Raw genomic sequence first — 13,620 nt, 5'->3', positions numbered from 1 at the left:
AACAATAGCCAAAAACATCATTTTTACATGCATGGTGCCAGACCACCTCTTGAAGAAAATGCACATGGGCACTATTAGCTGTAGCTCTGATTAAGAATAACTGAAGCAGTGCCAGTACGAGGAGAAACCAGGCTAAATATACCCTAGAGCAAGATCTGTTTATCCATGTTGATAATGTTGCCCATGTAAACATCATTCTCATGAAAACACATTGACCAGTTTCCTGAAAAATATTCACCATAGTCACTGTAGGAAATAGAGACTGAGCACTAAGAGTATTTTTTTACAAGTTTTATAATAGAATAGTTTATGTCTAATCAGACAGAATGATTCAACAAGAAGCTTTGCAATCCCTTTTGATGCAATCGGGCTATTAACTAAATGCTCTCAAGTCCTGTTTGGCTCTGTTGTTGATGACAGAACAAAAAGAAAATTTGCTAGCCCTACTGTTGTGTTTAGGACAAAACCATGACTGTGTTTATTTGCAGATTTTAATAATCTGGCCTACTGTTGTGTTTAGGACAAAACCATGACTGTGTTTATTTGCAGATTTTAATAATCTGGCCGTACTCTAAGTCAGTGGTTCTCAGCCTTTTTGGTGTCAATGAACCCCAAACTGATACACAACAGGCTGTGGATCTGTGTTTGATAAGATGTCTCAAGAATCCTTATCTGGTAAGATTGAGTTATTCCATGATAAGGCTGTCAGAGAAAATCAACCAATCCTCAACCTGCGGCTGTTATGGCATTCTCTCCAGCAATGAACCCACTACAACTGGTGGGTCAGGTTAGCAATGCCTGGTATCAAAAGAGTTATCGAGTATTGTTTTTTTATACTAGTATGGTATTAAAGTTTAAAATTCTGGTATTGTGACAACTTTATTGCATAACTGCATTCATGACTGTTGAAACCTATGACCGCAATAGTCATTCTTTTACATTCTCTCATTGGACTAACTTCTAGTCATTTTTCTGGGGACCTCTTGGAACCCCCTCAAGGACCCCTGGGGGGCCAGACCCCAGGTTGAGAACCACTGCTCTAAATAATATAGTTTTGTGTATATGAGCTATTTAGCACAGTCCTCTGACAGAGGATGTCACTGCCAAATCACATTATAAGGTCAGAATTAAGGTCAGCACATTATGAAAACCACAGATAGCATGTGTTGCCTAAAGCAGGAAGATGAGTGATTCAGACTTGGTTTTACATAGAACAGCAGGTAAATGTAGCTCTGGTCATCATGAAGTCAAACATCTGAGGTCTGAACTAATGGAGAATCCAGCACTACAACTTAATGTTGCTCTGTTGACATGTGTTAAGTGACTTAAATAATTTTCTTTGGGTTTTGTAGGGAAGTCGTTAAAGTACATTAGCTTGAGAAATGGCCAGTGCAGTCAGGTGGTGAAAAATGCCAGTCCCCAGAGGAAAAGATAGAAAACCACTCAGCTAGGCCACAAAGACCTTACAAGGGCAACCACTATGGCACAGAACACAGATGGCCTGTGTGTGTGTGTGTGTGTGTGTGTGTGTGTGTGTGTGTGTGTGTGTGTGTGTGTGTGTGTGTGTGTGTGGGGCAGAGTTCAGCTTTCGGACGTCATATAAACAAAGCCAGAGACAGTCTATCACCAGAGGCTCTTCTTGGTGTGGGTGTGTGTCTGTCTGTCTGTCTGTGTGTCTGTGTGTATGTGTGTATGTGTGTGTGTGTGTACCTGTTGACATGCATGTGTGCGGCTGTGCGTAGCTTAAGATAGTCTCACATACTTGTGTATTTTCTTTCTGGTTTGACCCTGGGCTACACTGGTGGGTGCATTCTCAGTATGAGCATGTGTTTTATCTCAGTGTCCGAATCAGTACGTCTCCTTCCTAATGACAGCTAGTTGTGTTGAGGCAGAGATTCTGACCAGAACACATTAAGGTAAACTTCCCCTCTTTTAGAGCAGCATGTCTTAAACTGTGGCTGCGACTCAGACTGGGCTGTGAGTCTTTCTTACTGCGGCTTGACGTGACACGAGTGTATTTAGAGAACCCAGATGTTGCGGTGAGGTGAGATTACTTAAATGTACTTCCTGTGATGAAAAGTCAGAAATATGTGGTCTTCACAACACAAGTTTTTCTCATTATTATAGATGTATTTAGACTCCTAAATGGAAATCCTTTAGACGAGGAATGCATACCAACTGGTTTAAATGTCCATTTTAAAATCATATTACTCAGATTCATTGTGAAGTGTCCTCCTATGTTTTTATTATTATATTTTTTCTGTCTTTCTCTGACTGCATACACCTATGTGTGTGGAGGAAGAGGTGTGTGGAGGTCAAATTGAAGAAGCATATTTGATGTTTTGTGTTACGGTGGTGAGAGGGTTCCAAGTTTAATGAACATTTGATATGAGGACAAGTTTGTGTACACTTTAACTTAGTGTTCTTCACCTGAGTGTGTGTTTTAGTTAATACTCAACTTCATTTACCCTCTAATTGTGCAGAAAATGCAGAGCCCTCAGAGCTGAAGCAGTTCTTCGACCTGAACTACTCCCATATCTACTATGTCTTCTTTGAGAACTTTGTCACCATCGAAGTCAGCCTCAAGCAAAAAGGTAAGTTTCACCTACGTTAAAGTCATGAACCAAATAATAAGACAAGTGCTGATTGGTCAGCTTTAACAGGGTAGGTAGCTCTGTTTAATAGCAATAAGTGCTTGCTATTAGATTCATATCATGGTGATGTTTTTCAAGTGAGTCTGTGTTTCAGGTCACAAGTCTCAGAGGGAGGAGCTGGACTCTATCCTCTTCATCTTTGAGGTAATAAAATATTACGAATTTCTACTTTGTACATTTCTACTGGAAATCTAAAAAAAAGTGTGGGACAACAAATGTAAGCATGGAGACAATGGACCACTAGATTTGATGGGCTGCAATAGTGTCTGTCAATATTTAACTGTGAACGACTAAACAGTAGTTGCAGAACAACTACTGTTTAAACCTCTCCATCTCACCTGCACATTGATTATAATTCATTCAAATGTGTGAGGTATTTGCTGCAGTCCAACCCTGGAAACCACCTACTGTAGCACATGCTCTCATTATTTCTTATGAAGTCTTGGTTCTTAAAATGTTGTGTGTGTTTTTCTCCCTGCATCATCTCTACCATTAACAGGAAACAAAGTGAACACATGCAGTAGGAAGAGCACAAGATTGATTTCTACAAAGTTATAAAGGAATTATAGATTCATTTAGATTATCTAGGAAGAAGAAGTCATTCCTGAGAAAGAGTTAGTGGAATGTCTGAGGAGAAATGGAAGTTTCACTTGTGCTATTTTGCTCTTATGAACTAAATGCTAGTTGCAGCATGACTACAAAATGGATTTTTGACATGACATGAAACTAAATCGTGGAGGTGTTTATGATTCCATGAGCTGTAACTCATGTAGGTGGTCCTGGTCAGTACCATAACACCAGCTGGCATTGACCTCAGAGTAAGACCACAGGCATTTAGCAACACTCAGAGCTGGGTGGTGGTGCTTTACAGTAGCCAGGATAAGATAACAGAGAGAGAGAGTATGTATGTGTGTGTGTGTGTGTGTTGCTGACCTCTATTTGCCCCTCCACACTCCACATACTCCTCTTTAAATTCAGAACAGGGCCAGGGCAAAACACAAGTCCAGTGAGCACTTTGGTAAAAGAATGTGCTAAATATAGGTTTCCCATGTTAGGTGTGAGTTGAAATTATGGTTCCACAATAAACTGAATTTATAAAATGACTGATATTATAAATCTCTTACTAACTTAAATGTACTCATATTGCATTTTGTCCACTGTTAAATTGTCTGAATCCGATATGATTAGATTCAGAATAGCTACAGCATCAGCTTGCATATATAGCACAGTCCAAAAGCCAGACTCTTTAATGGTCATGTTGTAAATAATGGACCTGTGAGGTAATATGGAAAAGGGAATAATTAACAGATGTATTAACAAATATATAATAATTGTTTTCTTGATATGTCTTTTTTTTTCCCTTCTTCAGAAAATCCTCCAGCTCCTACCAGAGAGAATTCAGAGACGATGGCAGTTCCACAGCATCGGTAAGAGCCACAAAACCACACTCGGCCCCTTGAAACATGTGTTGCAGCTTGTCTCATAAGTGTGGACATGATCAGATTGTCCCAGCGTTGCTGAATCAGGTTGAACCAGTTTTGGCCACTCACATGATAGATAGTTTCATGTAATGTAAAGAGACAAAACAGCTCCAAAACTTTACAAATAGTGAAGAATTTGTGGCATGACGTTGCTGTGCAGTTGTGTAGAATTTCAACCATGCATTTCCATTTTCCTCAAGATGTGTTATGTGCAGTTGGATATCTCAGTATTTTCCCAAATGCAAAAGGATGGGAAAAATCTGCACACTAATGTATGAGGAGCTGACTAACTTACATTATATTTACTGAGCACAGACGTTTTAAATGACCAGGCTGACATGTCTTTCTCTCTCAGGGCTGATCCTCAAGAAGCTGTTGCACACTGGGAACTCTCTAAAGGTACTGTTCTGACCTGGGTTTACTCTGTGTTACCTGTCAGTCACAGCCCCTAGATCCTAGTCCTCTCCACCTCCTAAGCCTTGTCTTCTTAATTTAATAATGTAGGGGAAGAAAAACTAAACGCTTCAAGTGATATACGCTAATTTGGATTCTCTTCATACCTTGTCTCTCTTCTCTATCTCTCATCTGCTCTGTAGATCCGCCGTGAAGGTGTGCGCTTGTTCCTGCTGTGGATGCAGGCACTACAGACTAATGCGGAGCGTGAGCAGCTCTGCATGTTTGCCTGTTTGATCCCTGGCTTCCCAGCGCCACTCTGCCACGGGACTCCACGCACCTTGGACACGCTGATCAACCCGTCGCTGAGTTTAACAGAGAGTTAGTAGAATAAACACACAAACAAACACAGTGGGGAGAGAATGATAAATGTGCTTTCATTAAGGAAATGAACCAGTCACTGCACACCAGTATTCAATGTAATCTCCCTGCTTCACTCCCCTTGCAGCTCAGGTGACCCCAGAAGAAATCACTCCACTGGTTCCTCCCCAGTCAGGTGACAAGAACCAGGAAGACCTCACTGCTTATTTTCTAGAAGCGCTACTGAAATACATGGTAAACCAGGTATTATCATTATTTCTTACTAACAAAGCTAACAGAACATAATTACACAATAAGAATGCTCTGACTCCGTACTAATGCTAAACATGTGGGAGAAACCAGGTATTCTATCAGCTACTGACAAACATGATGGTAGATTAAGTATTCATTTAATGTCTGACTAGTATCACTAACCCTTTATACAAGTTTCTTCCCTTATTGACACAGCTCTTGTGTTTCCTCTTCTTGCTGCTATCACACTCATGCATGTACACACACACACACAGCGGCACATTCTCCCTTTAAAACAATGGAGCTTTTCTCCACTCAACCCTATTTTGTGTGCGTAATGCCCTCTTTATAACATGAGCTTGTTTGTCTTTGTGTGTTTGTGTGCATCCACCAGGCCAAGTCTCTTGAGTGGCGTTGTAAAGACAACCACGAACGTGGTTTCAGCTTCCTCTTTGGTCACTTCAGGAAATTTTACCTTTCACACATCTTTCCCAACTTCGCCATGGAAACCAGCCTCTACAGCCCCATACTGGGTCAGTACAATGAAATCATTAAGAGCTACTTGTGAGCTTCTACTGTAAGAACAATACGATCGTGTAATATGGCAATCACAACATTTAACTTTTAGAAATACAAATTATGATTTTAAAGCATATTGAAGTATTTTGATAGCACCACCGTCCACCTAGAAACTCATTGGAGTACATTGACAGAACAGGAACATTATTTATTACTGTACACCACCTAAAGATCATTGTCTGTCCTTGCAGATGTGCCTCCAATGCGTTCTAAACCCTACTACAGCGTGGTGCGCAGGGAGCAGGACGGTGGTGAAACAATCTACTGCACCAAAGAAAGTTTCCTTCAGGCTCGAGTTATCTTCATCCGCTGGCTGGTTTCCTTCTGGCTGGAGCCACGACCCAACACACACACACACATCCCAGGAACAGAGGGAGAGAACGTCCCCAAGAACATACAGGTAACACACACATATTGTGGTAATAGATAGTGTGCCAAGTAGTGGTTTGAGTCACTGGAAAGAGTACTTTATCATGTTGACATCACTGAAGTGGTCAAATGTGAGCTCCTGTTTTTGAACAAGGTAGAACTTGTTGTTTTGAGGGTTTTTCCTGACAAAAACCTACTACACATCAGCTGGTTAGAACTGCAAATGTAAAAAGGCTGGTGAGAGATTAGACAAAATTATATTAAATAATATAAGAATGTTCCATAACACCAGCTTAGCACATTTGAAGGGGAGCTTTTAATAGCCAATATGAACAGGAGGAATGATTACAGCGAGGAAAACTTCTTTCAGTGTTGTTTTAAGACAGGCCTTTAAGAAATTATTTTCTGTCTCTTATTCTTCTGACTTCTACTTACTTTCTTACCTCACTGTATAACTCAACTCTTCATCTCCAGCGAGCAGCAGCCGGACTGGCTGCTCGCTCTGCAGGCAGCTCAGACGACAGCGGTGGAGGAGGTATCCGATCTGACAACCACCTGGAAGGGAGCGGGAGCTCATTAGGACCAGGAGGAAGCAGCATGGGGATCTGTGGGGGTTCAGGGACTGGGGGTGAACCTGAACAGAGTCACTCCAACACGTCCACATTGACAGAGAGGGAGCCCAGCTCCTCCTCGCTCTGCTCCATGGATGAAGAGCAGCTAACAGACATGGAGGTGGTGAGGAGAGTCCTGACCAGCTCAAGAACCAACGTCAACTTCATCACTGAGATCTTTAGACAGGTGAAGGAGAAGTGATTTTATTTTTTAGTAAGTGGGGGTGTAAGACAGTTCGACACAGTGGAACTGAAACATATTATTCAACAATGTTAAAAATATAAATTACAAAGCAGGCACCAATAAAAATATGCAACGATATGTCCACATTTGTTGAGGATCTACATGGCATTTTTCTAACATAAGTATAACATAAGAAATATCACGTGATAATACTTATATAAATATATATCTGTTTCTACCATCATAGGCCTTTCTTCTTCCCATGTGCGAAGCTGCAGCAATGCGAAAAGTGGTCCGTGTTTACCAAGAGTGGATCTCCATGGAGGACAAGCCAGTGTTTATGAAGGAGCCGGAGGAGGGACCCTATCCCATAGCCACTGCAAGCAGTATGGATACAGGCTCTCAGCTTGGAGACAAGGATGATGAGGTGAGGAATCACCTGAAATCAGAAATATAATCAACTGGTATCCAGGTGGGCCATGTGAACAGATCTTGATTTACACATGCGACATGTACTACTTAAGCACTGCTAGGTTTTTTCACTCTGGACCAGCCCACAAGGCATTAGAACAACCTAGAACAAGACTAGGTCAAAACCTAGTATATGGCTAGACCATGTATGAAAGGCTAGAGGAAGTAGTAGTTTGGACTTGGCAAGTTCAACTCAGGAATACAAACTTCCAAGGACAGGAGGACGCAGTACAATTATTCTGCAGTTGGAGCAGCAGTGTTCCTGCTGACAGCAGCAGCTCAGCTTCAACACACCTGCCTGACTGTACTGTGACAAAATCATCTCAACTCAAAGCTCACACTTTTTTTCTCACAAAAAAATAACCTCATTGACAGAGAGATGAGAGACCATCATTTATCTTCCAAAAGGAATTATATCATATATCAATGTGCTGTGGAGACATTAGAGCAGTGATAAATCACCAAAAAGCTGACAACAGACGTTGACCAGCCAATTATCTCAGGAGTGGGGCTGCTAGCAGCTGAGATGACCAGCTGCTCTCACCCGACCAGTGGCTCTGAAACATTGCTGACATTTTCAAATTTTCAAATAGGTGTTATTTGGATAAACTGATTACATATTGGGAATCTAAATGGTTATTTTCTCACCTGGAAAAAAATATTAAAACTTAATAAAGTGATATATTAACAGTCCTACAACGAAAATTACAACAGCTTTTAGCCTGGCTCAAAATCTCTGCCATTGCTGTCGGTTGGTGCAGGTGCAGAAATGCATTCTGGGGAAAAAGTTACTGTATGTTCTCCTTGAACCTTGCTGTTTGATGTCAATGTCAAAGATCAAATTCAAAGACTAAATATTAAATATATACAGATGCCTGTATTTTCATAGGTAATTGTGACTAAACTTTGTTTGTTTATTTTCTCCTCAGGGAAACAAGGCGATTGACAGTGAACTGTTAGAGTACAGTGTTCATGCAGGAGTTCAGACTACACTGCAGGTTTGGGTCTCACAGGCACTTACAGTGTCTTTCTGTCTCACTCATATTTACACACACACATGGGTAAACATACAGAAACATCTTATTGTTGCAGATTTGTTGTTTCCGTTCCTCCTCCACCTTGTAGAATTGTGCTTAAAAACCCATTTTACATCCCAACTGCTTGTCTCCTCCTCAGGTCTTTATCACCCACTCCTCTAACGTTTTCTTACTGGAGCCAGCCAACGACATCAAGATCCTTTTAGAGGAGCATGTCGACATGTGCAAGAGAGTCTTAAACATCTACCGCAGCCTTGTCATGCATGAGACCATGGACCAGAAAACATGGTAAAAACAAGAGCTGCACAGTTACACACAATAAATTGCACTTCTTGTACCCGTACACACAATGAAACAAGGAAATGCCATCTAAATACATGTCAGTGGTGTCATGTCATTAAAGCTGTTGTCACATCTGCTTGTTTTTTGGCGGTCATAGGGAGCAGATCTTACTGGTTCTGCTGAGAGTGACAGAGTCTGTGATGAAAAGACCTCCATCCATCATGCCTCCAGGCAAGAAGAACAACACACTGTCAGGCAGATTGGCTGGACCTATCTTTCAGGTACTATCACTATTAGACACTAGCTGGAGATATATTCTTCATGATTTGCAAACTTACAGTTTTGTACAGTATTCCAGTGTTATTTGTGTGTTGGGAGTACACAGTAGACAGGAGTAAACTGTATTACTGTTTATATTCTGCTCTTATAAAAAAAAAAAAAATGCCTGGCTTGAAGTGCTCTAAAATACTAAACATAATGTTACCCAAAACAATATACCAAAGCACATTATATCAGTGTAGACTGAGTGATATAATCATCTAATTAAAGAGCAATTTATTTGAATATGATCTTTGTCTCAAATTAATCTACCTTCAATCTGTGCTGCCTTCATATCTTCTACGACAGTGATGCTAATACAATCAATAGCACTCTAAAACATAAATGGAAGCACTGCTTACACAACAGTGTGGTTTTATTGTAAAGAGCATGTGTTGTCCTACAATTGTAAAAAGCATTTAACTACATGCCGTATACCAACATTTTTTTTGGATACTACAATGAATTTTGATAGTGAACAGGTATGACTCAGCTGACTTGTATTTTGTTTTTATGAGTAGGAAGCTGGAATGTACTTCTCTAACATGGCATGTCTTTATTTCATCACTCTCTCTCTGTACAGACACTGATAGTAGCCTGGATTAAGGGGAACTTGAACGTCTACATCAGCAGAGAACTGTGGGATGACCTCCTCTCCGTCCTCTCCTCCCTTACCTGCTGGGAGGAGCTGGTGACTGAGTGGTCACTCACCATGGAGACCCTCACCAAGGTGCTGGAAGTTACTATACTTTCATCATGTTATCTTCCAACCTTTATGTTAAGAAATGAATAGTTGTTGAATTAACAAATCTAATATAGAACAAGTCAACTGAGTTTTTTTTTAATTCGCTTACTTACTACAACATCTGCACATAAAAAGGTCATTAGTGAAGTAGAGGATGACTTAAATGAAGGAAGCAGCACTGTGTGTTGACTTTAATTCTATGTCTCACATGCTCTGCCATTATTGTGACTAGATTACATTCTGAAATCTTTCTGATGCATATTTCCATTCTCTCAGCTTATGAAATATCTGCTTTTTGCCTTCAAGTACTAGTTAATAAACTCAGAAAGTGTTAAAACAGTGTGTATTTCTCCGTGTCTTAGGTGTTGGCCAGGAACCTGTACAGTGTTGATCTGAACGAGCTGCCTCTGGACAAACTCAGTGAACAAAAACAGAAGAAACATAAAGGAAAAGGTTGGTCGGTCACTAGAGGCCTTTATTGCCAGCAGGCACGCAGAACTTCCTAACAGGGGATCTGAAACGCAGCCAGCTGTTTTTGACATTATATAACCCTGAGCCAACTGCAACGCTGCAAAGGAATTACAATCTGTTGACACAATATGATAATCCTTAGTTTGATATCCAATGTGCAAAAAGTCAAAGGTCAAAGGCTTACACATTGAGTTTCCTCCTTTGGCTGCCAGCAATTCCACACAACTTCTCAAAGGTGACCAGAATGAAATTTGTAACAATATAAATGTCAGGTGGATATGAAACAAAACAAGAATGAAGAGAATTGGAATATTTACAAAATATAGCAAAGTATAAACCATGAAAGGAAAGAGAAATGCATCACATCTTTACACTCGCTAGCAGCTCTCAGCGAGTAGCATACGTCCTTTAATAAGAACCGGTGAATGTGTACTGTACGAGACATTCTCTCTCAACTATGTAGGTATAGGTTCGGAGGGCCAGCGGCAGATTGTGGATCGTTCCTTCTCTAAAGGCTGGAGCAGAGACCAACCAGGACAGGCTGCAGCCATGAGGCAGCGAAGCGCCACCACCGCTGGCTCACCAGGCATCGAAAAGGCCAGGAGTATAGTCCGCCAGAAGACTGTAGGTCAGTATCCCTTCTCTTAGACGACGGTCCTCCTCAACCTAACTTCTTCGGTAGTAGTCAGTTCAGTATCAGTCATGTTTATAGCACAGACTCCCAGACGTCGCTCTGTGTATCCTGTTTAAACTGGCTGAGATGTGTGTCTAGGTGAGTGTTGAAGGGGAGCATAATAGTGAAAAACTAGCATCCTGTCTTTTCTCAGGGCACTGTAGACAGCTCCTCTTTCTTCTCAAGTCCCTTTTATTTGACTTGACTTTGTCTCTCCTCTTTGTTTCTCCTCCTGCCTGTCTGCCTGACAGGAAGTTGTGTGTATGCTTACTGTCATCCCTCCTCCCCAGCATAATCTTGTTTATGTCAAGCTTTCAACTGTGGCCATCGGTATGAAACAAATGGTCACACCACACGATAAGACATTAATAGGTGTATTGCCAAAATTGAATATTATTAGTAATATTATACATTAGTCAAATAAAGTAATAGCACTCCATATAACATACACATGTATTTTCTTAAATTACATGTTTGCCATTTTTTAATTATGATATACGTTGTGTGGAGTGAAAAATGACAAAATCATTGTAGATACCGTAAGGCCAACCAAATGATAGAATAGTGTTGGCAGGGTGTCTGTAGGCTCTAGAAATATCTCAGTAGTATATTTAATAACCCTGAATAAAAAGACCACTGCTGAGCAGCCTCTCAGGGTCTCTGCATTGCATTTTCTGCATTTTAGCATTACTTGTAGAAGCTTTTAAGTTTCTCACTGTGTTTTCTTTGTGAGAAATGGGTCCATTTATGCTAACTAACATTCTTGCAGGTCTGCAGACACCGTCATTTTTGTTGTGATTGAAAGCTAAGTGTATCTGACTAGCTTTAAATAAGTAGCTTGTGTATTGTGGTCATGAGAGGAAATTTTAGCTGTACAGAGCGCCAAGCTGCTGCCTGCCTCTCACTGTCTCACTGTCTTTCCTCCAGAGCTAACCCTGTCTCACTCCTCCTTCACTTTCCCTGTCTCCTGCCCTCTGTGTCTGTCCTTGAATTTTCCTCTTTTCTACACTGTCCTGTGGCCTGTCTGTCTTTTCACTCATTTCTTGACTTTCTCCCCAAAATACCTTTCTATTCTTTGTCCCTTTGTGTTTTTAAAAAAAATTTTCACCAATTTTTCTTGCTCATTCTTCTCCTCCCAACACACCATCCACTTAATGCAACCTCTTTACTTCTTCTCTACCAATGATCTCTTCATCTTTTCTGGTCTTTCTTTTCACTCACCTTATTTTCATTCCTTCTACTATTCCACCCTCACCCATACATCCACTTTTCTCCCACTTACCTTTCACCTCACATCAACAATGCCCTTCTTTTCTCTCTTGCCTCTGCTCCTTAATTGCTTTCCTCTTCTGCCTCACCCCACACACACCCCCGTCCCCTCCCCCCCCCCGTCCCCTTTTCCTCTATTTCTTTTCTATCTTCTTCTTCCCACCTCTTCAGCCCTGCGTAGCTGTTCTACGGGGGATTCTCTGCTGTCCTCAGCCTTTATCCGCAGTGCTAAGAGTGCTCCTGCTCTGGCTCCGCCTCTTCCTGTCCTCCTCCACCACCACCACCCTTTACTACCCCCCCTTGCCGACCAGCTGGCAGGTACACACTCTTTGCACTACCTGTCTGCCTGCCTGCTGTCTGCCTAGAAACTTTAAACGTCTGTCAAACAAACTTTATGCTTGTCGTCTGTTTCTTATCAATTTCTCTGCCTCTTTGGCATTACTGAAGCAACAGTTTGCATGTGGTACATCCAGAATCATACAGCATTCCCTTTTTTTGACCTGTGTCAAGGCCAACTAGTGAGAAATGCTTGAACATCAACGATGCATCATGTGTGATAACTCATCAGCATTTCCATAAATTTTGCATGTGACAATGGATGAACAACTGCATATTGTAGCACTCTACTTGAGATTTTTGTCATTTTAAAAATAAAGGAAAATTTGAGTTGAGGTTTTTTCCAAGGTTGTTTAGTTGTCTCATGCTACCATCATCACCATATATATATAGGTGTTGAAGGAGGGATGTAAACGTTGCTCTAGAGAATGGAAATGTCATGAAAAATAATTCTGTTCAAGTTGAAATGATTGAACTGCGAAGGTTTAGCTGAAAGCAAAGTCATTAACAGCAGCAATTAAGCACTTTGACTGAAAAGTGCTTTGTATGCTTTTGTATATTTATGAGACTATAAACCATTTTTTATCTGAAGCACAAACTGAAGAACAACGGCATCTAACATTTTGATTTTGCTATACATTTATTTTCATAGTATTTGATGTTAACAGGTAGATGGAGACAATGTAACTGTCTCTGTTTCTGTTGTTGTTTTCATGTTTGCATGAAACTTGATTTGCATGTTTTCCTGTCTGCGGGTTTCTTTCTCTGCATCTTTTACTTGTCTGCCTGCTTGCATGCATATTCCCTATGCCATTTCATTAACTCTGTCTCTTTTCTCCCCTTTTTCAAGCATACAGTATTTCCCCTTTGTTTCTGCACCCATCTTGTGGAGCTTCCTACCACTGGGGTTTTCTGTGATATTTATTTTAAAGCCATTTATTCTTTGGATGGCATTTGATTTGACTCCTCTCCTTCTGTTCAGTAGGCAATGTTGACGATTTTACTTTGACCATATCCTCCACTTAAGTGCTTTTACTTAGATATTGCCTGTTTTGTATATGAGTGTGTGTGTGCGCGCGTGTACATTTTTGTGGAGATCCAACAGGTCCATCTGCCAAATAGACTACTATGGGTT

The 13,620-nt window shown here is 40.8% G+C and overlaps 1 protein-coding gene across 9 annotated transcripts in view; it reads left to right on the top strand.

Annotated features, from left to right (window-relative positions):
* The window catches only part of ralgapa1 (Ral GTPase activating protein catalytic subunit alpha 1), a 70,293-nt gene that overhangs the window by 1,730 nt on the left and 54,943 nt on the right, over positions 1-13,620 (top strand). For 6 of the 9 annotated variants that reach the window (XM_044374684.1, XM_044374680.1, XM_044374679.1 and 3 more), the window contains exons 2-18: positions 2,484-2,594; positions 2,749-2,798; positions 4,024-4,081; positions 4,491-4,534; positions 4,732-4,909; positions 5,037-5,152; positions 5,535-5,673; positions 5,911-6,119; positions 6,563-6,886; positions 7,131-7,310; positions 8,284-8,352; positions 8,531-8,679; positions 8,831-8,954; positions 9,575-9,721; positions 10,099-10,189; positions 10,671-10,835; positions 12,321-12,467. In XM_044374684.1, coding sequence (XP_044230619.1) covers positions 2,484-2,594; positions 2,749-2,798; positions 4,024-4,081; positions 4,491-4,534; positions 4,732-4,909; positions 5,037-5,152; positions 5,535-5,673; positions 5,911-6,119; positions 6,563-6,886; positions 7,131-7,310; positions 8,284-8,352; positions 8,531-8,679; positions 8,831-8,954; positions 9,575-9,721; positions 10,099-10,189; positions 10,671-10,835; positions 12,321-12,467 — 2,301 coding nt within the window. The remainder of the gene's footprint in view (positions 1-2,483; positions 2,595-2,748; positions 2,799-4,023; positions 4,082-4,490; positions 4,535-4,731; positions 4,910-5,036; positions 5,153-5,534; positions 5,674-5,910; positions 6,120-6,562; positions 6,887-7,130; positions 7,311-8,283; positions 8,353-8,530; positions 8,680-8,830; positions 8,955-9,574; positions 9,722-10,098; positions 10,190-10,670; positions 10,836-12,320; positions 12,468-13,620) is intronic. The other 3 variants (XM_044374686.1, XM_044374688.1, XM_044374685.1) reach the window with 2 other exon arrangements.

Source organism: Thunnus albacares, chromosome 15 (assembly GCF_914725855.1).
Source record: "Thunnus albacares chromosome 15, fThuAlb1.1, whole genome shotgun sequence".
Lineage (NCBI taxonomy): Eukaryota > Metazoa > Chordata > Actinopteri > Scombriformes > Scombridae > Thunnus > Thunnus albacares.
Note: the sequence above shows the minus strand (reverse complement) of the source record. Positions and strands in the feature narration are given on the sequence as shown.